Here is a 27319-nt window from a genome sequence, read left to right as displayed (position 1 = left end):
CCAGTCTGTTGTGGGGAGCTGTCCGGTATATGTCAGATGTTTAGCAGAATCCTTGGCTTCTGCACGCCTGTCAGTAGCATATTTATATCAGTTATGATAACCAAAATGTCAGGTCACTTGTAAGTATCAAAAATGTCTCCAAACATTGTCAGCTGTCTTCTGGGATTGGGAAAGCAGTATGGCCTCCAGTTGACAGTCACTGATCTGGAGAGGAAAGCAGCAGAGCACTCTTCTGTCATTTAATTACATGCTCTTTCTCGTGTGGGGAGAAAGAAAGAATGTTAACAGGACAATGCCAGGTTCCAGACTGGAGAAAGAAAAGCGACTATTCTCTTACAGTTCAGACTGTCACAGAAAGATGATAACTAAGCACTCATAATCATAAATAAGTGTCCAGATGCTAGGAAGAACATTGATTCAAGGTCAAATCCAGATTTGTGTTGTGAAAGTTAGTGTTCTTATTTCTGTCTGTATTTAAAGTCAGTCCTTCTTAAAGGAAAATTTAAGAAAAAATAAATAAAATTAAAGTCTTTTACATTACTTTTTTATTCAGGGACATTTTGTGTGTTGTGTTTTTTCTGAGTTTGGAAACGGGGAGGCAGTCAGACAGACTCCCACATGGGCCCAACCAGGATCCACCTGGCATGCCCACCATGGGGCGATGCTCTGCCCATCTGGGGCGTTGCTCCGTTGCAACCAGAGCCATTCTAGCACCTGAGGCAGAGGCCACAGAGCCATCCTCAGCGCCTGGGCCAACTTTGCTCCAATAGAGCCTTGGCTGCAGGAAGGGAAGAGAGAGACAGAGAGGAAGGAGAGGGAGAGGGGTGGAGAAGCAGATGGGCGCCTCTCCTGTGGCCGGGAATTGAACCCAGGACTCCTGCACACCAGGCCAACGCTCCACCACTGAGCCAACCAGCCAGGGCTCAGGGACATTTTTAAACTTCATAAAAGGATAAAGACTAGGAAACTATATACCACCACATATAATTGATAATATCTTGTTATATTATTATTTTGTTAATGTTTTATCATTTTTGCATAGTCTTAAATTTTTTTTAACTTACTGATTTTAGAGAGAGAGAGAAACACTGATTTGTTGTTCCAGCTATTTATCCATTCATTGGTTGGTTCTTGTATGTGCCCTGACTGGGGATTGAACCTGTAACCTTGCTGTATTAGGATGATGCTCTAACAACTGAGCTACCAGGCCACAGCTGCCTAGTCTTACTAAATAAAAGTAGTAAAGCTATTAATAACTTTATTTATCTGCAATTCTTCCAATTTGTTTCTAATAATTATGTATATATAAATATCTGTGAGCAATATAGAACATTTATTAAATTTACATACTACTGTATAGTACTGTATCTTTATTCAATATACTTGTTTAGCATAGATCTTAAAATATAAATATACATATATTTATTCAGTCCTATTACCTTTTGATTAATATTGTATTACACGAATGTACTACATGTGAAATATCTATATCCACAATGATAGACATTCCATATAGATAAATAACCTTTTTGTTAGAAATTTTAGGTCTTACAGCCAACACTGCAGCAAACATCTTCATGCACACCTTATATTTTATACACAAGAGTTTCTTTCAGACCTGTACACATATCAATGTTCACTAAGTGATTAATTGCCACATTGTTCTTCAAATGACAGTGTGAGTTCCTTTTTTCTCACATCCTTACCCACACTATTCTCTCCTTACTTGAACTTTTTGTCAGTCTGATGGTGTGGGGTTATAATTTTAAGTACATTTCCTGATAACTAGATAAGTTGATCATAATTTTTGTTCTTATTGCTCATATTTTCCTCTCCTGTGAATTTTCTGGTTGTGTCTTTTGCCCATATTTCTGCCAGGTTGTTTGTCTTGTCTTTTACCTTTTTATTTGTAAGAGTTGTTTTTAATTTTCTAGTTAGTACTCTTTTTGTTTATATTTGATGCAAATAATTTCTCCTCATCTGTTTAACTCTATGATGTCTGTTGACATACCTTTAAACCTTAGGTTTTCATGTGTCGAGCTTTTTGGGGTCTTGTTTAAGAAAATTATTTTTCTACTTAAGGACTTAAATACATTCTTAATGTATTTTCTTCTAATACACATTTAGAGTTGAAATAATCTAGAATTTATTTTGCAAATGATATAATGTAGGCAACTAATTTTATTTTTTCCCATATAGAACATCAGTGGTTATGACCCTGTCCTTTCCTTGCATTTTGTTCTGTTACTTTTATTATAGACCAAGCTCCTGCATAATAGATCTGGTTCTGAACTTTCTTAAGGTAATCACCTTGATATGGAGCAGTAGGGCAAGTCACTCTTACTAGCTTTCAAAATTGTTTTCCCTGCTCAGGTTTCCCCTGAAAGAAATCCTGCTGGAATTTTGGATTAGAAGAATTTCATTAACTTGTATGGATGAAATTTGGGAGAATTGACATTTTTATTTTCTAGGCTCTCAATTATAAAGTATTCTTATTTATGAATATAAAGGCTTTTCATATATTCAAGTCTTCACTGTTTTTCAACAATAGTTTATAATTTCCCCCATGAATGTCTGGCCTAGCCTATTTTTAGTTAGAGATAGTCCAGGGTACCATAGAATTTGTATTGCTTTTAGGAGTTTCGTCTATTGCATTTTTTTCCTAATTGGCTGTTATTGATGTGTAGGAATGCTAATGATTTGGAAGTATTGATTTCATATTCATCTATTGTTTTAAACTTTCTTGTTTTAATGGTTTATCTGTAGATCCTCTTTGATTTTTTTTTCTGTACAGTCACATCACAGATACCAAGATTTACATTCTTCTCTTCTTAGGTGTCTTACAGATAAATATCTTTGTACATTGAGTTTAAAAATATTTGAAAACATTAGCTTCTTTGGGTCTGTAAGTATAGGTTTCAAAGTTTAAAGAGTGTTACTGTTGATAAGGTCAACTGAAATTTTGTGATTTTGAAACTGTTTTAAGTTTGTGCATGAACTACCTTGCAGTGTTTCTTTTCATAGTTATTGTATGCTGTCTTCCCAAACAGATTGTGAACTCATTAATCATAAGGAGCATATGTTAGACCTCAGGGGGTGGCTAGCCCTTTGTGCAATGGCCCTGGACAGGAGTTTCTCAGTAAATTGTTGGGGTGAGATGTCTTGTATCTCCTTCCTGTTACCTTTTCTGCATTCCTTAACTATTCTAGGAAAGTGAGGATTAAAATGCTGATCTCAAATTGGTGGGTATCTGTGCACTATGTTTATTTAACAATTCCGATTTAGCTCAGCAAGTGCTTATAAAATGCCTACTTTTCAACCAGCATCTTGTGCGTGGTGTTACAAGGATATAAGTGAAGTGTGACACATGTTTTCTGTCTTCAATAAGCTTATCATTCTGGTTATGCCACTCATTCTTAAACCTTTCTGGGCTCCCTCTTGCTCTGAAAATAAATAATCATAAATCAAAGTGATTATAATGGATAACATTGATCGAGCTAATAGTATATGCCTCTTGACGAGATCGGGCGCATTCAGAGTGGTATGGCCGTAGACAGTATATGCCTCTTGAGCACCCCATGCCAGGGCTCTCCTCCCTGGAACTTTGTTCTTTACTTGATTCTGAACTCCTTTAGAATTCATTATTGTACTATAATAAATGTTTATTTTCCTTGTCAAAGTTTCTTTAAAATAAGACTAAATAATGTACACTACTCCATAGATGAGTGATAAATGGATAACATTGGACATACGACTTTAATATATTTAGAACTGTCAAAGTCATGTATGCATTATAAACCTTTAGACATCATCTCAAAGAGAAGGTAAGAGGTTTGCAGGTCTCATCCTACAAGTCACCATCATGACTGGCTTGATGAATACGTCTCAGGGTTCGCCTCTCTCATTCTGTCTCATCGTCTCTGTTACACTGACACAGACTGATTTTCTTATATACATGTCTGCCTGCTGAAATTACATGTATGTGATCTAACAGCTGGGATCCTGGATGCAGATGGTTGGCCCATGTGAGAGGACCCCTGAGGTCTCTTATCTGTTGGTACGTGGAGACTCCTGCACCATCTTTAGCAGCTGCTCCACTTCCCTTGTCCATGTGGAACAGGATTGGTGGAATCCATCCCCTCTCCATGGAAATTAGTGTTTTCCCCAATTCCCAGCTATTTCCTTTGTGCTCTGATGGGTAGTCTTGAAAATACATCTATGAAAATTGAACCAGAGTTTCTGTAGGGTAACCCTTAGGGTGAGCACTGCCAGGTGCAGGTGTGTACCTGTGGAACTTTGATGGGTCCTGCATCCTGTTCTTTCAGAGGAGGGGCCTTTCCCACTTCTCTCCTAGGAGCTGCTGGAGCCTTTCCTTCCTCATTTTGTCCCCAGGGCTGGTCGCCACCAGACCAAAAGCCTGCCAATCTGATGGGGACAGTGCTCTCTCCCCATAGTTTTACAGAGCATGTGTCCCCATCGGGGAGATCTGGCGTCTGTGACATGCACAGGCGTGTGTGCTGCCTTTCCTTGGAAGCGCATGTGATTGCCCTCTGTCCCTTTAGGAAACACCGACTTCAGGAGATTTCTGCGCCACAGGGTTGTTAAACCTCCCTCTGGCCTTGAGTTGTGAGGAATGCTTTCTAGGTTGTGGTGTGTCTTTCCAGATTTCTGCATTTTTCTCGTTTTTGTTTTGGGCACAGGAAGGGCCAGCCATTGCCTGTCTGGCTTCTAGCCCTGGGGTCACACTTTGCACAGCGGTCTCTACCCCTATACATCTGATCTCTAATCCATCTGGAATTTCCCTTTCAAATAACCAAAATGCTATGTCAGATAAAAACAAAAGTATGTGAGCAGACACACAAAGGCACCTACTGTAATATTCCATTGATGGGAAATATCCAGAACAGGCAAAGGAGCAGAGACAGAAAGCAGATCAGTGGTTGCAGGGCCAGGAGGAGTGGGGAGTGAGTACTTTTGGTGCAGCGTTTCCTTTTGGGGTGATAGAACCATCTGCCACTAGAGAGTGGTGATACTTGCACAGCATCATGAATATACTTCATGCTCAGGAATGACACAATTTAAAATATAAACAATAACTTTTATTTATTACTTAAGTCACACCACATAAAAATGAAAGATGAGGCCCTGGCCGGTTGGCTCAGCGGTAGAGCGTCGGCCTAGTGTGCGGAGGACCCGGGTTCGATTCCCGGCCAGGGCACACAGGAGAAGCGCCCATTTGCTTCTCCATCCCTCCGCCGCGCTTTCCTCTCTGTCTCTCTCTTCCCCTCCCGCAGCCAAGGCTCCATTGGAGCAAAGATGGCCCGGGCGCTGGGGATGGCTCTGTGGCCTCTGCCCCAGGCGCTAGAGTGGCTCTGGTCGCAACATGGCGACACCCAGGATGGGCAGAGCATCGCCCCCTGGTGGGCAGAGCGTCGCCCCTGGTGGGCGTGCCGGGTGGATCCCGGTCGGGCGCATGCGGGAGTCTGTCTGACTGTCTCTCCCTGTTTCCAGCTTCAGAAAAATGGAAAAGAAAAAAAAAAAAATGAAAGATGAAAAAGGGGGGAAACCCTCAAACTCTCAAATAATAAAAATAAAATAAAGAACTGAATCACGCCACAGAGAAAAGAAAAACATAACAATTGCAGAAAATAAAAGAAAGAGGTCAAAGAGGAGGGGTAAATGGATTCCTCTGTTTGTTGAACAAGCGGCTCTCGAGCTGCCCTGTGCATTGTCCAAAGGCAGCTCCTCTTCTCTGGCAGGCACCAGGGCAGGTGTGGACGAGGTTCTTCACACAGCAGCGGTGGGTGTCAGTGAGGTCAGGAGACGTGGCACAGGCCATGACCTCTGGAAAGGGGCATACACCAGGAGGACATTCTGTCAATGCAAATGTCTCTGGCCAGATGAGCTTGGTAGGGGCTGTTTTATATAGAATGTGGCTGTCTGGTTACTAGGGTTCCAAGTTCTGTTGGGTTTGAGAGCATCTCCTCAGACAAGAGCAGTGACTTCACTTCCTGGCAAGAACAGTGACCTCACTATACCAAGCAGTGAAAAATAGATCTGAAAAAAAAAACACCCCAAAACATTACTAAGACAAATGCTCAAGATTTTACTGCCTGTGTTTTCTTCTAGGAGTTTATGGTTTTGAGTCTTATATTTAATACTTTAATCCGTTTTGAGTTTATTCTTGTGTAAGGAGATAGTCTGGATCCCTTCCTTCTTTTGCATTTATCTGTCCAATTTTCTCAACACCATTTGTTTGAATAAAAAGTCTTTACCCCATGATATGTTCTTGTCTCCTTTGTCAAATATTAATTGTCCATATAGACATGGATTTATTTCTGGGCTCTCTGTTCTTTCCCATTGATCTGTTTTTATGCTAGTTTGGATTACTTTAGCCTTGTAGTTTGATGTCAGGTTGTGTGATACTTCCAACTTTATTCTTAAGATTGCTTGAGGCTATTTAGAGTCTTTTGTGATTCCATATAAATTTGTGGATTGAATGTTTTAGTTTTGTGAAATATATCATTGGTATTTTGATTAGAATTGTGTTGAATATACAGATAGCTCTGTGTAGTATTTACATTTTAACAATCTTAATTCTTCCTGTTTGTGAGCATGATATATGTTCCCATTTATTTGCATCTTCAATTTTTTTATGACATAATTTTTGAATATAGGTATTTTAGCTCCTTGGACATATTTATTCCTAGGAATTCATTTTAATTCATTAATTTTTAAAAATAAAAATTAATTTTTTAATTTTTCCAGATTCTAAAAAATTGAATTCATTGGGGTGACACTGGTTAATAAAATTATATAGATTTTAGGTGTACAATTTTTTTTACTGCAGCATTGTAAATGGGATTGTTTTCCAAGTTTCTATTTCTGATAGTTCATTATTGATGTATAAAAATGCATTTGATTTCTGAATGTTAATTTTGTATCCTGGTACTTTACTGGATTCATTTATCAGTTCTAGAAATTTTTTGGTAGAATCTTTAGGGTTATCTGTAGACAGTATTATACCATCTTGAAAAAATGACAATTTTACTCCTTGTTTTCCAGTTTGGATGGATTTTCTTTTTTCTTTTTGTCTACCTGCTGTGGCTGAGACTCCCAATACTGTGTTGAATAAGAGTGGCGAAAGTGGACATCCCTGTCTTATTCCTGATAATAAAGGATATGCTTTTAGTTTTTCCCCACTGAAAATGTTAGCTATGTGTTTGTCCTATGTGGTATTTATTATATTGAAATGTGTTCCCTCCATTCCCAACTTGGCTGAGTTTTGACCATGAATGGGTGTAGGATTTTATCAAATGTTTTTTCTGTATCTATTGTTATGATCATATGATTTTAATCCTTCATTTTTTTTTTTCTATTAAGTGAGAGGTGGGAAGGCAGAGAGACAGGCTTCCACATGCACCCTGACTGGGATCCACTCAGCAAGCCCCTTATAGTGTGATGCTTTGTTCATCTGGGCAGCTACTCTGTTGCTTGGAAACCAAGGTATTTCAGCACCTGAGGCGAGGCCATGGTGCCATCCTCAACACGCAGGGCCAACTTGCTCGAACCATTTGAGCTATGACTACGGGAGGAGAAGAGGTAGAAAAGCAGATGGTCACTTTTCCTGTGTGCCCTGACCAGGAATCGTACCTGGGACTTCCGCACATCAGGTCATGCTCTGCTGCTGAGCCAACTAGCCAGGGCTAATCTACTTCATTTTGTTTATGTAGCATATCACATTAGTTGATTTGCAGATATTGTACCAGGAATAAACCACACTTGATCATTGTGTATGATTTTTTAAATGTATTTCTTGGTTTAGTTTGCTAATATTTTATTGAAGATTCTTGCATCTATGTTTAATCAGAGATATTGGCCTGTAATTTTCTTTCTTTTAGTGTCTTTATCTGGTTTCAGAAGTAGGATAATGCTGGTCTGTAAAATAAGCCTGAAAGCATTTCCACCTCTTGAATTTTTGGGGATAGTTGGGGAAGGATAGGTGTTAGTTCTTTCAGTGTTTGGTAAAATTCATCTGTGAAGCTATCAGTCCAGGACTTTAGTTTCCTGGCAGTTTTTTGATTACTGATTCACTTTTATTAGTTGTAATCAGTCTGTTCAGATTTTCTGTTTTTTCTTCATTCTGTTTTTTTAGATTGTATGTTTCTTGGAATTTATCTACTTCTTCCAGATTGTGTGGCATATAGCTGTTTGTAATATTTTCTTATAATTCTTTGTATTTCTGTGGTGTCCGTTGTTATTTCTCCTCTTTTATTTTTTATTTCATTTACTTGGATCCTCTCTCTTTTTATCCTGAAGAGTTTGGTTGAAGGTTTATCAATCCTGTTTATCTTTTCAAAGGACCAGCGCTTGGTTTCACTGATCTTTTTTTTTCTTCCAAAGACAGAGAGAGAGCCAGAGAGAGGGATAGACAGGGACAGACAGACAGGAACGGAGAGATGAGAAGCATCAATCATTAGTTTTTTGTTGCATGTTGCGACATCTTAGTTGTTAATTGATTGCTTTCTCATATGTGCCTTGACCGCGGCCCTTCAGCAGACCGAGTAACCCCCTGCTCAAGCCAGCGACCTTGGGTCCAAGCTGGTGAGCTTTGCTCAAACCAGATGAGCTCACGCTCAAGCTGGCGACCTCGGGGTCTTGAAACCTGGGTCCTCCACACCCTAGTTTGATGCTCTATCCACTGCGCCACCGCCTGGTCAGGCGGTTTCACTGATCTTTTATATTGTATTTTTTTACTCTATTTCCTTCTGCTCTGATCTTTATTGTTTCCTTTCTTCTATTCACTTTTGGCTTTGTTTGTTTTTCTTATTCTAGTTTAGGGGTCCCCAAACTATGGCCTGCGGGCCGCATGCAGCCCCCTGAGGCCATTTATCTAGCCTCTGCCGCACTTCCAGAAGGAGCACCTTTTTCATTGGTGGTCAGTGAGAGGAGCACAGGATGCAAATGCTGGAGTACTGTATGTGGCGTCGTCGCTCACGTACAGTACTACTTCTGGTGATGCGGGAGGCACGCGTCATGGCTCAGGAAGCACGTCATATCACTTGTTACGGCTAGCAGTGACAAATATGGAACCGGACATTGACCATCTCATTAGCCATAATCAGGCCCATAGTTCCCATTGCAGTACTGGTCAGTTTGTTGATTTATATTTACTTGTTCTTTATTTTAAATATTGTATTTGTTCCCATTTTGTTTTTTTACTTTAAAATAAGATATGTACAGTGTGCATAGGGATTTTTTCATAGTTTTTTTTATAGTCCGGCCCTCCAATGGTCTGAGGGACAGTGAACCGGCCCCCTGTGTAAAAAGTTTGGGGACACCTGTTCTAGTTCCTTTAAGTGTAAGGCTGGATTGTGAGATTTCCTTTGTTTCTTAAGATAGGCCTGTAATGCCTGAATTTCCCTCTTAGAACTGTTTTCCCTGTGTCCCATAAATTTTGGGTTGTTGTATTCTCATTTTCATTTGTCTTAAGGTACCTTTTGATTGCTTTCTTGATGTCATTGTTAACCCACTTATAGTTTAGTAACGTTATTTAGCCTCTGTGTGTTTGTGTGCCTTCTAGTTTTGTTTTTTTTTTCTTGTGATTGATTTCTACTTTCATGCCATTGTGGTCAGAGAAGATGCTTGCTATGATTTCAGTCTTCCTGAATTTATTGAGACTTGTTTTGTGTTATAACAGGTTGTCTGTCCTAGAAAATGTTTCCTGTGCACTTGAAAAGAATGTATATTCTGCTGCTTTGAGGTGAAATGCTCTGAAAATATCAAATCTATTTGGTCCAGTGTGTCATTGAAGGCTGATGTTTCCTTGTTGATTTTTTTTGTCTGGAAGATCTGTTCATTGATGTCAATGGTGCATTAAAATTACCTGCTATGATTGTATTACTGCTGATCTCTCATTTATGTTATGAAATTTGCTTTGTATATTTAGGTGATCCTCTGTTGGGTACATAAAAGTCTTTGAAGGTTATATCCTTTTGTTGCATTGATCTCTTTAGCATTATGTGTTGGGGTCCAACCACAACAAGTATATACCATATCGGGGTCCCAAACGGGAAAAAGTGTGGAATTGAAATAAATGATAGGGACTTAAAGATATATACATACAGATGGGTTCAGGAAGACGCCATGGCAAACAGTCTCTACTGTTCCTTAGCCATAACGTCTGTGCTCCCAGAAGCACATCCACTTTTATTCATAGAAGAAATGTGGTCCATCAGCAATTCAATTAAGTTTCCAAGGCAACTCAAAGACAACCCCCACCATATCATTCAAATCTACTTTACACTAATAAGAAACTAGCTTCCAGCCTCCTCCAGAGAACATGGGTGAGACAAATGAGAATCAGGTGTAGCTCTTTGTTAACTAGGCAAATGAGGTGGGGTTTGGGCCCAGCACCTTTGTCCAAATTGCAAAAATACCCTGTTTATTTATTTGGTCCCCAAGAATTATGTAATGCCATCATTTCTCTTATTATAGCCTTTTTTTTAAAGTCTATTTTGTCCGATATAAGTATTGCTACCCCAGGTTGTTTGTTTGTTTCCATTTGTGTGGAATAATTTCTCATCCCTTTACTTTCAGTCTGTGTGTGTCTTTTGTTCTGAGATGGGCCTATTGTAGATAGTGTGTGCATGAGTTTTGTTTTCTTATCTATTCAGCTATCCATTGTCTTTTGATTGGAGCCTTTATTTATTGGCATATATTTATTGCCAATAAATACTTACTGCCATTTTATTCTTTATAATTATGCTCCTCTTTTATTTATTTCTTCCTTCTTTTTTCTTAAAGAAGTCCCTTTACTGTTTCATGTAGTACTGGTTGGGTGGTAATGATCTCCTTTAGCTTCTTTTTGTCTGGGTAGCTCTTTATTTCTTCTTCCATTTTAAATGATAGCCTTGCTAGGTACAATAGTCTTGGTTGCAGGTTCTTGCTTTTCATCACTTTGAATAGTTCATGCCATCTCTTCTGGCCTGAAATTCTTCTGTTGAGAAATCAGAGGACAGCCTTATGGGAGCTCCCTTGTAGGTAACTGTCTTGCCCTTTCCCTGAAGCCAAATAACCCACTCTTTCCCTGTACGTATAATACCAGTCTGCTGTGAGCCGCCTTCCCTCTGCTGGAGCCTGGGTGAGTGGCCGCAAAGCAGATTTTGTGTGCTGGCCCTTCAAGAGGGCCAGTTAAGCATTTTATGTATATGATCTTCTTAATCCACAAAATTCTGGGGAGAAATTAACGTTGTTATACCTGTTTTTCCGATAAGGAAACTGAAACTTAAAGAAGTTAAATTAAGTGACTTGTCTAGGGTTACAGAGCTAGCAAATGACAGAGGAAGCTTGAACTTGTGCTTTTAAGTATATAATATACCATGCTCTTTATCATGTCACAGAAGAGACCTTGTGACCTGGCCAGGACCTCATTTCTTACCCTTTTTGTTTCTCTCACTAACCCACTTTATTTTCATTTACATTGCAGGAAAGCTAGTTAATACTACTATGAGTTAATTTCTTATGTCTCTTTCTTTTCTTCAACTTACTAGTTTTTTCAACAACTGCTCCTATACTTATTATGTGCTAGATAACCATTTACTATATCCTGGGGAGTAAGTTAGACTTAGCCTCCAATTAGCCAGAAAACAGAAAAGGAAACAGGCCATTATAATACTAGAGAAGGGCATAGAGATGGGTCTGTAGTTTAGCTACAATAAATGAACTCCTTATAGGTTCTTTAACTTGATATTTTCACTTTTCACTTTAAACTTTTGAAAGAGCTGTTTTTTTCTTTCCGGAAACCAGTCTCTTCCTACTACTAGGTTTAGGCATCTCATTCCTAGGTCTAGGACCCATCTCTGCCCTTCTCTAATACTATAATCTTGTTAACATAGTTAGATAATGGCCTGTTTCCTTTTCTGTTTTCTGGCTAATTGGAGGCTAAGTCTAACTTACTCCCCAGGATATAATAAATGGTTATCTAGCACATAATAAGTATAGGAGCAGTTGTTGAAAAAACTAGTAAGTTGAAGAAAAGAAAGAGACATAAGAAATTAACTCATAGTAGAATTAACTAGCTTTCCTGCAATGTAAATGAAAATAAAGTGGGTTAGTGAGAGGACAAATGTAGGTGGCCCAAAGTAATAAAGAAAACCTTCCTGTTAAAATAGACCTTTTTTGTCATCTCCACCTTTCCTTCGTTTTTTACTTTGAGTGTATCTACTTTCATTTCCTATCCTTACTTATTAGTTACTTCATTTTGTGGTGATTTTCCTCATCTCATTTTTAAGTCATTTTATAGACACTTTACCTCTTCATCACTTTTAGCTTCTTGCTTCCCCTGTCACTTCTCTGTCTACCTGTCCCGCCCATTCTATCCATTTTCTTTTCTTTTACTTTACCGTGGTTTTAAGCACTTCAGTTTTACACAAAAGTTAAAGTCAAAAGTAGACTTGGGAGCCTTACCAAGTGAATCCAATTACGGTACTTATGTTGACGTTTAGACCCATAGATTTACACAGCTCAGACCTTAGACTTAATATTAGTTTCTCTAGCATAAAAAGCAGATGTGCTCCAAAATACTAGCTGCTGGAGTTCTCTAAAGCCTGTATATATCAAAATCTGTGGTACTCATTTTCTTCATGCCTAGTTTTCAGTGCCTTGGTGTGAAATTTGTCAAGATCTTGCTGTATGTGTGTACTAGCTGTGGAAATTGTAAGAATTTTACTAAGTAAAATGGGACTAATTCCTTGATAATGTAATATATAAAGGATATAGACAGAATATTTGTTAATAGTTTTAAAATTTGGTTTTGTTTTGGAATGTGAGCCATTTAGTAGTATTTTATGTAGGTAAAACATTTGATTATTTGACTTGGTTCTTTTCAACTTACTATGTTGTCATGTAAATGCTATCACTTTTATAGTCTCCATTTTTTTTTTTAGCACCTAAGGTGGAGGCCATGGAGCCATCCTCAGCACCCAAGGCCAACTCACTGGAACCAATCAAGCCATGGCTGTGGGAGAGGGAAAAGGAGAAAGGAGGGGGGGTAGATGGGGAGGGATGTAGAAGCAGATGGTTGCTTCTCCTATGTGTCCTGACCAGGAATTGAACTTGGGACATCCACAGGCCAGGTCAACACTGTACCACTGAGCCAGCTGGTCAGGGCCTACTTGTGACCAATCTTTATGTTAACTTGATAGCAAAAACATTCATTTTAAAGTAATACTTCACTATCTTTGTTTATGTTACATAAAGCAGTTTGATGATTTAGTTAAATAAGCCAAGGGTAAAGACTAGAAAATATAAATGAAAAATATTCATTCAGAACATTTGAGTGAATGCAAAGTACTGACTGTTTACACTGTTATCCTTTGTCTCATTATTTTGCTTTAAGATAAATTGAGTTTGATTTTATTTATTATATTTATGAGAACTTATAAGTAGATGGTATTTTCTACTTTTTGAAAACAAAGTTGTATACTAAGACATTCTCTATACCTTGGTTTCTAATTATTGATTTATTGTTTTTATTTTACTTTTTGGATCGATACTTTTTTCTTTTTGATGAGGACCGACTATAGTCTAGTTATTACAAGAATCAAGAGTTTATCAAATTTCTAATAATAACTTATTTGAACTCTAGTATAGCCTATCCTGCTATAACCAAGTAATTTGAAAATTCAGATTTTCTATTTCAAGGAGTTATTGAGAAAGTAAAATAATTCCAAATACAAGTATATGTACTGTTTGCTCCTTTTTAATATCTGTATTCATTGGTTATGGAAATATGCAGTGTATACACATCACTGAGGAAATACATCTGGGACAGCAGTCATTCTCTTTATGTATTTTAGCCAGAATTGTTTTCTGCATGTTGGTATTTTATAGTATCTGTTTTTTAGATGTGAATTTAAATTGTTTCCTAAATCTGGTGTTATATTCTGGATAAAAATAAGGATCTCTCTAAATGTATAATCATTAAATACTTGATCAGAGAAGGAAATAGAATGATAGAAATGTACACTAACTGGATTTTCTTGGTGTAACAGTACTGAAAAGAGGCGCAGAGAGCAAGAAAATAAATACTTAGAAGAGCTGGCTGAATTATTGTCTGCAAACATCAGTGACATTGACAGCTTGAGTGTAAAACCAGACAAATGCAAGATTTTGAAGAAGACAGTCGATCAGATACAGCTAATGAAGAGAATGGAACAAGGTAAAAAACAAACAAAAAATCATGGCTTTGTGCTTTGTTAATAAAGACACTGGCAATATGTGATTTTTTTTTAATTTAGAAATTACATTGAACTTTATAATTTTATTAAACATTTTTGTTTAAATGCTCTTTATTTCAGAAAGTAAATTGGAGAGCCTTCATGTTATATGATAGTGGCTTACTAAGTTAACTTGAAAACTGCTTGCCTTGGGCAGTTGGGGGACCCATTATCGCAGGGCATACCGTCAGGAGACACAAGTTGTGGGGTTGGATCTGAGGTTCTCAGATAGAGTTGAAAGATAACAACTCAGTGATAGGAAAATGCCTCCATCTGAATAGCAAGCTGGTCTCTGCCTGGGCTCTAGGAATAGCCAGATATATTTTTATGCTTTATATTTATACTATCCATATTTACTAGGGACCCCAGCGGCACGAAACCCCTGCGTAGCCTACCAGAAAAGAAGCAAAGCGCTTCAGAGAAACACTTCCACACCAGGCCCCATGGGATTCCTAAAGAAAACGTGCTTCTTAGGGTGATTAAAACTTTAAATTATTTTTTTGAAAGGCGAGAGAGAGAGAGAAACATCAGTTTGTTTTTTCTACCCATCTGTACCTTCATTGGTTTGATTCTTATATGTGGCCTTAATGGGCACATTATATTGAAATTTTATATAATAAATGAGGGATAATTGATGGTGAGTTAGAGCACACGTAACGACCAGGCCTAGATCCCAAAGAACTTCAGCTTAATAGAAGCAGTGTAAAAAAGACTATAAACAGATTCTTTTAAAATAATAAAAGTGTATGATTTTAAGATTTTAGAAACTGAAAAATGGCTAGTTAGTGACAACTGATTTAGCAGCTAGATGAAACTGGTATTATGAACCTGCAAAGGGGAGAACCAGCAAGAGGCATTTGGCCCCTTCCCTGCTTGGTCAACCTTGAAACCCTTACAGCCTGGCTCATGGTCCCCAAGTCAAGATGAGAGGAATCCTTTGGGGAAATCGAGCAGTCCAAAGAAGCAGACACATAAATGCTCATAGTTGGGAATGATCCCCAAATGAAAGAAATCAGTTCCTTGCCTTGTTCCCACTCTTCACACAGCTGCCAGTCAGCACTTTAGTTCCTCACTCTTTAATATGAGTAAATATCCAAATACTTGAGGAAAGCCTATAATATAAAAGAGAACAAACTAAGCAAACAAACAGAAAAGGTAACTCAGAAGAAGTAGAGACAACATAGGGAGCAGAAGAAAACTGAATACAACCAAAAAGTCCTTAGATACAAGAGGGAAGATATTTTACCCATGAAACAAGAACAAGATGCTATAAAATAAAATATTCAAAATAACAAATAAGTTACCCAGTTAAAAATGGGCAAACGGGTAGATGTTGCTCTAAAGAAGACATGTAGGTGACCAATAAGTACACAGAAAACATGATCATTATCACTGGCCATCAGAGAAATGCAAATCAAACCACAATGAGAGATCACTTTTCTACCACAATACAATAAGATATTGTTTATAAAATCATACATTTGTATAGTTTAAGTATAAAAAACATGCTTAGAAATTATTGTGGCCTCAGAACACTGGTTACATCTGAAAAGGGATGGAGGAGAAATGGTGCGGACATTTCACTCTGTTTGCAGTGTTGTATTTATTTAAAAAGGAAAGGCCTGATGCAGATAATGTTAACATCTGTGAAAAATGAATGATGGCTATGTGACTGTATAGCCATTTCATATTCTGTATTTTTTTGTAATATTTAAAATATTACATTTTTTAAAGTAAAATAATAAATCTCTATACTCAATAATATCATATTTGGTTTTTGGCAAACTAACTCGCCTGACAGTTGGAAACTCTTATTTAAGTATGATGCTGCTTTAAGACGATGGATGGATTTTTCAACATCATTGCACAAAAGGATTTCTAATCAAATCAGTGGTTACAGTTTTATCAGCCAGAGCATCATGACACGAATGTGAAAGTGTAGCTATTCATGCAGGCTCACAAAAGGAAAAGCTATATCTGCACTATCTCTTCAGGGCATTGATCAAATCAGAAAAGGAAAAGGAGGAATGATGGAAATAATCATTCTTTTACAATTATCCATTTCTTAACGGTGTAGACTTTTTTAAAAAAGCCATATAGTCCTACCATTTTTTTTTCACTGTTAAAACACTGGCCTAGGTGGGTCAAAATTCAAATCTTCTTACTGCCACTAATTAGTTATATTATTCAGGACACATTACTTAACCTTTGTGACCCTTAATTTTATCTTTTATAAAATGATATAATTAAGACTAAATGTAAAATGCTTAGATCAGCAATTTTCAACCAGTGTGTTGCAAGAATATTTAAAACATGCAGTACCTATTTAGTCAGGGGCACTGACCTCTTTTCTCTTAGATTGCCACATAAAAATATGACAGCAGGCAACATGACAATAGCCATCCAGTGTGAAAGAATCAAAATTATACCTTTTTCTTTTATCAGATCAGCAAAATATTTGTTGGTATGCCACAGAATTTTAGTAATTAGTTTATGTTTGCCATGAGATGAAAAAGTTTGAAAATTGCTAGCCTACCATAATAAATAATTGTTATTTGAGTCTGAAATTAGGTAAGTCCGTGTCTCCTTAAACTTGCTGTTATAGAAATGAGCCCTTTTTGGATGTGTGTGACTTTTTGGTTCTTTATTATAGAGAAATCAACAACTGATGACGAAGTACAGAAATCAGACATCTCATCGAGTAGTCAAGGAGTGATAGAGAAGGAATCCTTGGGACCTCTTCTTTTGGAGGTAGTGGTTCTCACTGACTCAGACAGTGATTGAAATCTTTGTTCAAAGCCAATTTAGTTTTTTTTCTTTTGTGTCTTATATCCAATTAATAAATTATAAAACAAAGTAAAGGTTTAAAGAACTTCAATAGTTATTTTATTTTGGAAACTATTTTGACAGTTGTTACTATTTCAGAATTAAATGTGAATAATGATCATAAGAATTTTCCTGGCCCTGGCCGGTTGGCTCAGTGGTAGAGCGTCCGCCTGGCGTGCAGAAGTCCTGGGTTCGATTCCCGGCCAGGGCACACAGGAGAGGCGCCCATTTGCTTCTCCACCCCTCCCCCTCTCCTTCCTCTCTGTCTCTCTCTTCCCCTCCCGCAGCCGAGGCTCCATTGGAGCAGAGATGGCCCCGGCGCTGGGGATGGCTCCTTGGCCTCTGCCCCAGGCACTGGAGTGGCTCTGGTTGCGACAGAGCGACGCCCCCTGGTGGGCAGAGCATCGCCCCTGGTGGGTGTGCTGGGTGGATCCCGGTCGGGCGCATGCGGGAGTCTGTCTGACTATCTCTCCCCGTTTCCAGCTTCAGAAAAATACAAAAAAAAAAGAATTTTCCTAAAGTCTTTCTAAACAGTCAGCTAGAAAATTGGAGCCTGCTGTATGGCTTTGCCCATTATTTCTCTGGTGGTTCATACTGATTGGGAAACTAGAACAATTATTTAGCTAGCTCGTGCTATCTGTATGTCTACTGTAGAATTTCACCCTTGAATAAGGGAGGTTTTGCTTTTTGCAGTAGGTGTTTTCCTGAAAAGTTTCTAACTAAAAATTTGTTAGTGTTTATGGAAACATTGTAAGATATATACTATTTTAACTATATAAAATATACTATTATATGATATAAAACTATTATATATAGCTATATAAAATATACCATTTTAACAACCTGCTATCAAACTTTTTAAAGTAAAGAACTTTAAAATGGGAGTTATTTGGTAATTGCTGTGTAATTTTACTCCTGCTTTTTCTATTTAATCTTTATTCCATTTTCAACACTGATGTTTTGTTTCCAAGCCAGCTCATCACCTTAAATGTTCACTCTCATACATGAATGTTTAAAAGCATATGTATGTGTATATACACACTCATTCCCCACAGTGTATGCTCTTTTATCTCTAAGCCTAATTTTATTTATATATGTTTATTATGTACATATATGTGTCCTTATACATATATTTGTATTCTATATATTAATTAAATATATAGATATAGATACAAAAAAGATTCTCCTTTTCTTGTCCTACCATAAGGCCATCCTTTCTGGTGAAGTCTTTTGTCTTTCTAACAAGCTTGTATAGGTCTCTTTATTTTCTAACTTCTTTTTTTTTTTTTTTTTTTTTTTTTTATTTTTCCGAAGTGAGAAGCAGCGGTGGGATGGGCAGACAGACTCCCGCATGCACCAACCGGGATCCACCCAGAATGCCCACCGGGGGCGATGATCTGCCCATCTGGGGCATTGCTCCTTTTCAACAAGAGTCATTCTAGCACCTGAGGCAGAGGCCATGGAGCCATATTCAGCACCCAGGCCAACTTTGCTCAAATAGAACCTTGGCTGTGGGAGGGGAAGAGAGAGACAAAGAGGAAGGAGAGGGGGAGGGGTGGAGAAGCAGATGGGCGCTTCTCCTGTGTGCCTGGCCGGGAATCGAACCCAGGACTTCCACACGCTGGCCCAACGCTCTACCACTGAGCCAGCCGATCAGGGCCTATTTTCTTACTTCTTCATACATTCTTTCCTATTACCCTAATCATTTCTGTATCTTTGTATTAACCATAATTCCTTCTACCAACACTGCTGATGTGAGATCATTCTCAAAATTCAGTTCTTGCTTTTCTGGCTCCAGAAATGTCATGTATTCCCTTTGCTTTTACTTTCTGTCTCTGTTGAGATGACACCCAAATGTGTACTTCCTGCTTTAACCTCTTCCTGTACTCCATTTCTGTACTCTTTTTTTTTGTTGGGTTTTTTTTTGCATTTTTCTGAAGCTGGAAACAGGGAGAGACAGTCAGACAGACTCCCGCATGCGCCCGACCGGGATCCACCCGGCACGCCCACCATGGGGACAACGCTCTGCCCACCAGGGGGCGATGCTCTGCCAATCCTGGGCATCTCCATGTTGCGACCAGAGCCACTCTAGCGCCTGAGGCAGAGGCCACAGAGCCATCCCCAGCGCCTGGGCCATCTTTGCTCCAATGGAGCCTTGGCTGCAGGAGGGGAAGAGAGAGACAGAGAGGAAGGTGCGGCGGAGGGGTGGAGAAGCAAATGGGTGCTTCTCCTGTGTGCCCTGGCGGGGAATCAAACCCGGGTCCTCCGCACGCTAGGCTACATTTCTGTACTCTTAACAGACTGCTAAATATTTTTGACTCTCCTATTAGCAACTTATCCCTCAAAATCTGAATTCTTTATTTCTCTTCCATGTTATTATACAAATACTGTGTTACCTTAGAATATTGGTTTTAATGATTTTTAATAGGGAACAAGCGCATTATTTTTAGAATTGTCAAATATAAAAGACATTGGCTATTGAAGCTGGATAGAAACTTTTCTCTGAGCCAATGATTGTATGCACATATAACTGGGAGCGGGGGAAGCTACCACATGTGATGGACTCAGATTTTTTATTATATTCTTTTGATAAGCCAGTAATTTGATTGTATACATATGATTGCATTTTAGAAACAATGTTGTAACTAGTAAAAATGTTGAGAGTAGAATCTAAATGGTGGATATACAGATGTTCGCTACAGAATTCTTTGAACTTGGCTATATTTTGAAAAATATAAGCTATTAGAAGAAAATAAGTTAAAGAAAAGCACTTTAGGCTCATTTCACACTTCTGCCCCATCTCTTCCCCCTGCTTTGCCCGTCGCCATCTCACTACTTGGTTACCCTTGGGCCCTGATCTGTGAGTGTTCACTGCTCCTCTGTTCTGCTTTGCAGCCTGTCCATTGACTAGTTTTTTCATATCTTCTCGTTTTCCTACGGGAGTTTTACCTGCCTTATTAGTGCCCTGAGTTTAAAGCTGGCCTCAAGAACCTTCTGTCTCCTTTCAATTCATTAAATATTTATTAAATTTATTTTCTGCATATAATGTCATTTGAGATAATGAATAAATATAAGGGTAGAGGGCCTTGAGGTTTCTGGAGTTCCTGTAGGAAAATGGTAATCATTTCAATCCTAGTTCCACACGTTCTTCAGAAACCACAGAAATCAACAAGGAGCGCAAATAGATTGTCCACAAACTGAGCACAGCACAACCGAGGACAGAGATGACTGCTACCTGCTACTTTAATTTATGTAAACTTGTGTTATTGCTGCATGAGGAAAGTCTATAACATTTTAAAACAAGCAGGAATGACAGCAAAACGTCCGCTCAAAACTATAAGAAAACAAAGAATTATTTTTTTTAGATGATGAAGTTATTACCCTGAAAACCACTGTGAATCAAAGGAAAACTGTAACACAGCATTACACATGGATTAAATGTCATTGGGCAAGCATTTTCAAATGTGAAAAAAAATTATAAATTGCAAGAACTCAGAATAGAAATGCATTTAGGTTCTTGACTCCAAGGAGTGAATAACATTTTTTATTTGTGAGCTATAGATACATGAAACAAAGACTGTAAAATGGAATTACTAACTTTTACTGACTGCAGTGTTGCCTTCACGGACAGCCTTTTCTATCCCTCTTCTACCTCCCCATCCCCATCCTTGTTGCCCTAAACTTTATTGAGTCTAAACCAGAGCAACTGAGAGGAGGTGGTAGAAAAACCACCATGAGGTTGTCCGTTGAATCATCCAGGCTGCAGTCTAGTGCTGCTCTATTCAGTAAGATAGACTCTAGCCACCTGTGGCTATTCAAAGTTAAATAAAGGCCCTGGGTAGGTGGCTTCATTGATAAAGTGTCTACCCTGCATGCCAGTGGCTGCAGGTTTGACCCCCAGTCAGGGCACATAGGAGAAGCAATCAATGAGTGCACAACTGTTTGGGACAACAAAGTGAAACAATAGGTTGTGATTCTCTCTCTTTTTCTTTCCTTTTCCCCTCCCTCCATTCGTCTCTCCCTCCTTTCTTCTCTCTCTCTCTCTCTCAAATCCATAGAAAAATCAGCTAAATAAAACAAAACATTCAATGCTTCAGTCTCACCAGCCCCACTGAAGTTCTATAGACTATTTCCAGCATTGCAGAAAGTTCAGTTTTCCAGTATTGACCTGGAGGGACTTGCTCAGATAGAAGGTCTGCACATCTAAAATTTAACCAAATATCCACCATAATATGAGAAATTCTCACCAACTTGTCTCCCCCATACCTTCTTTTTTTTTTTTTTTTTTTTTTCATTTTTCTGAAGCTGAAAACAGGGAGAGACAGTCAGACAGACTCCCGCATGCGCCCAACCGGGATCCACCCGGCACGCCCACCATGGGGCAAAGCTCTGCCCACCAGGGGGTGATGCTCTGCCCATCCTGGGCGTCGCCATGTTGCGACCAGAGCCACTCTAGCGCCTGAGGCAGAGGCCACAGAGCCATCCCCAGCGCCCGGGCCATCTTTGCTCCAATGGAGCCTTGGCTGCGGGAGGGGAAGAGAGAGACAGAGAGGAAAGCGCGGCGGAGGGGTGGAGAAGCAAATGGGCGCTTCTCCTGTGTGCCCTGGCCGGGAATCGAACCCGGGTCCTCCGCACGCTAGGCCGATGCTCTACCGCTGAGGCAACCGGCCAGGGCTCCCCCATACCTTCTTAAAAAATAAAATAAAGGTAGCATGAGTCAAGAATGAAGGTATTAGAGATCATTTCCTCATATTTAAAGGGACAGTGGTATTAGAATTTATTATTCAACAAATATTTGTTGCTTGGCCCATGGTAAGGACTTATCAGCACAGGCATTTTTTTTAAGCTCCTCATTTTCCATTTCTCTTTGCTGTCTAAATTTTGTTGCCTCCTCTTCTAGAGCTCTGTGTTTTCTGGCTCTAATGCTGCTTATTTCCCATTGCTCCACAAGAAAAATTATTTTTTGTCACTGAGGTCCCCCTACATCTTGCATGTGCATCCAGGCTGCCTTTCCCCACTTTATACCATTCCCTACATTGCTGTGGCTCTTGGCACTGTTGACCACCCACTCCCTCTTCCTTAAAACTTTTCCTGCGGCGTCTCTTCTCTGGCTTCTCCTACCCTCTGTCTTTATTTTCCTCTTACTTTAGTGTCCTCCATGGTACTGGCTTTGACTCTTTGGCTTTTTGTTGTTATTGTTTTAATTTTGTGCACATTTCTGGGCATTTTTATCTATAGCTATGTCTGTGTCTATATGATGTATTCATATGTGTATGTGCATGTATATATGTATATATGAAACATCAGTAAGGGTTCTCTGGATTTTAAGCAGCAGCCACTAATTATGACTTAAATTAAGTGAATGTGGATTTATTGGGATGCTGTTTGGATATCATAGAGATACAACCATGAACCATGCTTATAAATAGGATGAAAATAAAGTATCTTAAGGAGGCTAGAAAGCAGAAACTACACAAATTGTCTCTGGAAAAACCCATTTGGGCAGTACCCTGCTGCTAGAATGAATATTCCAGCCAAGTCGGGTCTTTTTGTAATTCTCTTCAAGATTCACAGTTAGGGAGAAAATCTCCCAGTGGCCTGAATAAGAATTCTGCGAGATTTAATAGGGAAGAAGTTACTCCCCAAAGGAAACCAGATAGTCTGTGGAAGGGGAAAAGATGATGGTGGTTAAAAACAAACAAAAAACCAGGGAGACATGGACCTTTAAATCGAAGGTTCTCTCTCCACAGCCTCCCTTTCATTATATCCTGCTGCTGTTTGAACATCTTCATCTGAATATTCCTCAGTCATTTCAAATATAACACTTCTAAAACTAAATTTATAATCCTTACTTTTCACTTCTGCTTAAAAAAAGAAAAAGTTAAAAGACTAGATTTCTTCCTGCCTCCCTGCCCAGTCTCTTTCTCAGGGAAGGACACTTATGTACCAGAACCCTGAGGTCATTAGTGAAGAATCACCCCAGATGCTTGTTCCCACAGGTGCTGCAGCTGACCACATGCTGTTTGTTCTGCCTCTGTCATGTTCTCGTCCATCATTTCCACAACATTGCTTTAACTCAGGCTCTCAGTTGAACTGGAAGATTACAGTAGCATTGCAACTGGCTTTCTGGCTTCCCATCTCCACGCCACACCCACTGCCAGAAAGGTCTTTGTAAAAGTAGATCATGTCAATCTCCTGCTTAAAAACAGTGCCTTCAAGATAATTCCCATTGCCTTTAGGAAAAAGTCCATATATTTTTGCTTTTCAAGAAAAAAAAAAAGTTATGATTAAATATAACACAAACAATACAAGTGCATACAAAGTGAGTACTTTTTTTAACCTCTGATTTGTGTCCTCTGTTTTGAATGTCCTTTCACCTCACAGTCACCTGCATTGCTGCTCTGTGTCCTCCAAACTTTGGCTGAGGTGCAGTGTGGCCTCCTCCTAGGAAATCTTACATGATAACCGTCCCTTCACCCATTCGGGTGCTTCACTCCTGTGTCTAACCTTTATGAATTCCTTTGTTGCAAATTGGGACACTTGTCTGTTTTAAAAAGAAAAATGAGTAGTAGCCCATCGACATTGTTAGATGGCTCTTTTAACTACTTTGCCACAGATAACCAGCAAATCCTTCAATGTGATACAAAGGATTTTTCTCTTATTACAAGATTTTATAAATGTTTTACTTTTTAAAGGTCTTGTTTTTATTGCTCATGTACACTCTATAACAAGTAAACTGCAATATATTGTGGGTAAATGGGAATATTATAAATAAGTGAAGTGCCACCATACACCTTTGTTTCTGGGTCTTCTCTTGGGATTCCACGCTTTGTGATAGGTACTTGTCAGGACTGAATGAGGTACCAGGATGTCGTTATGTTTATTAAGCTTAATTTCTTCCTTATGTTTTAGATCATACTATAAGATATCGACCCTGTGGATATTCTACTCCCCTGGGGCACGTCTTCTTTTGGAGACCCCTGTCTCTACTCAGTACACAGGAGGCCCTCTGGGATTTGGGTCTCCTATACCCTTTCCTAGAATGTTCTTCTCTCTTGCTCTTCCCCTCCTCTACTTTTCCTTTTATAACTAAGGTAGGGGTCTGTAAGGTACCTTTCATTGCTCCCTACCTCAAATTAGGTATCTGTCTTTGTGCTCCTAGAATAGTCTGTGTATGTCTCTGATACTGCGTTTGTCATTGATACTTTATTAGGTTTATGTCTCTCTCTCTCCCACTCTACAGTAAGTTCCTTGAGGCTAGAAAGCCATTCTTAACCTACAGTTTAATGTTTATGACTGAAGGCACAGATCAGTCACTACACATCTGCTACCATAAAATTTCTCCCTAAGGAAGGAGTTTGATACATTCACTTATGCTTACTTGAAACATTAGTGTATAGTCTTTTAAAATCCTGTCCTGTCCTCAGAGAACATGCAATATTGAATCTTCTATGCAGTTCCCCTCCTTTTTTTTTAACTTGACATATATTTCTAATCTCTTTTTCAATACAGAAATGTATATGTTTATTTTTCTTTTATCTTTTAATCTCCCAGCTTCTTAACACTGTCCCCCCCCCCCCTTTTGGTCCTGTAGGCTTTGGATGGATTTTTCTTTGTTGTGAACTGTGAAGGGAGAATTGTATTTGTGTCAGAGAATGTGACCAGCTACTTGGGTTACAATCAAGAAGAACTGATGAATACCAGTGTCTACAGCATACTGCACGTGGGGGATCACGCGGAGTTCGTGAAGAATCTGCTACCAAAATCACTAGGTACACAGAAATGGATTTTTTAAAAGAGTATGAAGTCTATAGCTTCTCCTTACATAATATGTAATTATATTTATAATACATAGATTATTCTAATGTATGTTATAATATATTAACATATTTTTAAATTCAGTTTTAGCCTGAGATGTAAGTAGGAAGAGGGAATGTCATCAGATCGCTGACAGGTAGCCTCCTTTCCCCCTCCCCTCCAGATTATGCCGCAGTCACGTGGCAGCAATGGGAGGCAGAGCAGTCAGCTGTCTTGCCCCAAGAAGCTTCTGTTTGAAATTCTGTTTGTTTTCAATTTTTATTGTGTCCAAGAAAGGGAGAAATAGTCTTCCCATCCCCCTGCTCAAAGAGAAAAAATGGAGATGGGAGGGAAGAAGAGAGGAAGGAAAGAAAGGGAAGAGAGGGACAGGCTGTCATATTACATACTTATTAAAATTAACATTTTTGGATGTGAGTGGTTTCAACTCAGGAATGACAAGTGTGTTTGGACGGGTTGTTCACTGAGGAAGGAGCCCAGCCTTGAGGACGGCTGGATTTGATCCCTGGCCTCTCTGTTCCCCTCACTAAGCCACACGCCTACTCTTCAGCCTGCATGTGCTCCACGAGTGGGGGTAGGAGCTTGGCTAGAAATTCTGTATGACTAAACCAAACCTGCAAATAATGGTGTCCATAGCTCTTTATTTTCTACATTGTTTACTAAGTGAAATGGAAGCCTTATTTCTTCTTGGAAAGGAGTAGTATGTGTTTATAGTAACTGGGGGCCTGAAAACAATTGTTTCTATTAAAATCACTAGTTTGATATTTGAATTATTAAGGGATTTTATGTGTCCTGCTATAAAATTTTAGAGTGTAAATGACTTTAGAGATAATATAATGGATTCCTTTATTTTAAAGATGAGGCAAAGACTAAGTAATTAACCCATACCTCACAGCCAGCTCATAGCAGAACCAAGACTCCTTACTCCAGTATTGGTTTGTTCCATGATTTCCTCTAACAGTATAGAGTAAGGAGGTGGTCAAGAGGAAAAAGGGCCCTGGCCTGTTGGCTCTGTTGGTTAGAGCATCCTACAGAGGCACAGAGGTGGCTGGCTCGATCCGCAGTCAGGCACCTGCAGGAACAAATAGATGTTCCTGCCTCTCTTTTTCTCTCCCTTCTCTCTCATTCAAATCAATAAATAAAAATAAAAAAGCAGAGGATCAGTGGAAAAGATAAGGGAAAAAACTGTTGGGAACAGTGAGAGAACAGCCTTACCAACCCCTTTGTTTGCCTCCATGATTTGAGTACAACATTGTAACTGGGAAATGGTGAGCCACTAAGCAGATTCTTTTTTGAAATATAAAGACATATTTTCTATAATTCTAGAATTCGCTGTTGTTATACTGAAGCAGGTGACATTTCTGTCTTAATGGTCATTTTTATGTAATATTGATTATGATATTCAAGGTATTACAGTATATAAACTGTGCTGCAAAAAATGGTTTTAAGAAACCAAGATTGGTCTCCAGCTATTCTAGATATTTTTTTGAATCATAGACTCCTTTGAGAAATTTTGAATCCTTTCCCCCAAAATGGGCATCCTTAAGAGTTCATGCCTGCCAGGTTAAAGCTGCTTAACAATAGACCTATGGTTTTCAGACTTTATTCATTTTAGAGAGGAGAGAGAGAGAAAGAGAGAGAAGGAGAGAGGAGCAGGAAGCATCAGTTCTAGTATGTGCCTTGACTGGGCAAGCCCAGGGTTTCGAACTGGTGACCTCAGCATTCCAGGTCGACGCTTTATTCACTGTGCCACCACAGGTCAGGACCTACGGTTTTCAATCATCTTTTTATTGCCAGGTTATATATAACTGGAATCAAATGGAAAAGCTTATTAATTGACTGATATAAAATTTGAGTAAAAGACCTAGTAAGCTTTTAATTTTCAATTTTTGTCTTTAACTTTATAAAGACTGTTAATGGATTAGTGTACTTGTAAGGCCTTACTTTGGGAGGGGAAATCCTATACAATCTCTTAGAAATTGAAAACTTTTCAAATCAGTAGACATTTTAGATTTTTTGCTAGGACAGATAAATTGTGTCAGGATAATGTCAGGTTTGAAGCGGTCTGTCTACTTTTTAATCTAAGTATCTAATTAAGCTGATGGCTAAAGGTATGTCTTTCATATCTTCAGAGTTTGTACTTTTTCACTTTATTCACAGGCATATAATCAATTTTCCTTCCACAGTTAATGGAGTTCCTTGGCCTCAAGAAGCCACACGACGAAATAGCCATACCTTTAACTGCAGGATGCTAATTCACCCCCCAGATGAGCCGGGCACTGAGAACCAAGAAGCCTGCCAGCGGTATGAAGTGATGCAGTGCTTCACAGTGTCGCAGCCAAAATCGATCCAAGAGGATGGAGAAGGTACAACAAAGGGTGATTTTAAGGTGTTTGATT

General features: G+C 38.9%; 1 protein-coding gene and 1 non-coding gene across 9 annotated transcripts in view; both read left to right on the top strand.

Moving 5' to 3' along the window:
• NCOA1 (nuclear receptor coactivator 1) overlaps positions 1–27319 on the top strand; it is a 199887-nt gene that overhangs the window by 106644 nt on the left and 65924 nt on the right. For all 8 annotated transcript variants that reach the window (XM_066266533.1, XM_066266534.1, XM_066266538.1 and 5 more), the window contains 4 exons: positions 14055–14221; positions 16933–17030; positions 24700–24877; positions 27107–27286. In XM_066266533.1, the coding sequence (XP_066122630.1) occupies positions 14055–14221; positions 16933–17030; positions 24700–24877; positions 27107–27286 (623 nt within the window). The remainder of the gene's footprint in view (positions 1–14054; positions 14222–16932; positions 17031–24699; positions 24878–27106; positions 27287–27319) is intronic.
• On the top strand, positions 5143–5218 carry TRNAT-AGU (transfer RNA threonine (anticodon AGU)). Its single transcript has one exon. It is a non-coding gene; the product is annotated as a tRNA-Thr (tRNA).

This window comes from Saccopteryx bilineata, chromosome 3 (assembly GCF_036850765.1).
Source record: "Saccopteryx bilineata isolate mSacBil1 chromosome 3, mSacBil1_pri_phased_curated, whole genome shotgun sequence".
Lineage (NCBI taxonomy): Eukaryota > Metazoa > Chordata > Mammalia > Chiroptera > Emballonuridae > Saccopteryx > Saccopteryx bilineata.
The sequence above is the reverse complement of the archived record's forward strand: the minus strand, read 5'-3'. Positions and strand labels throughout refer to the sequence as shown.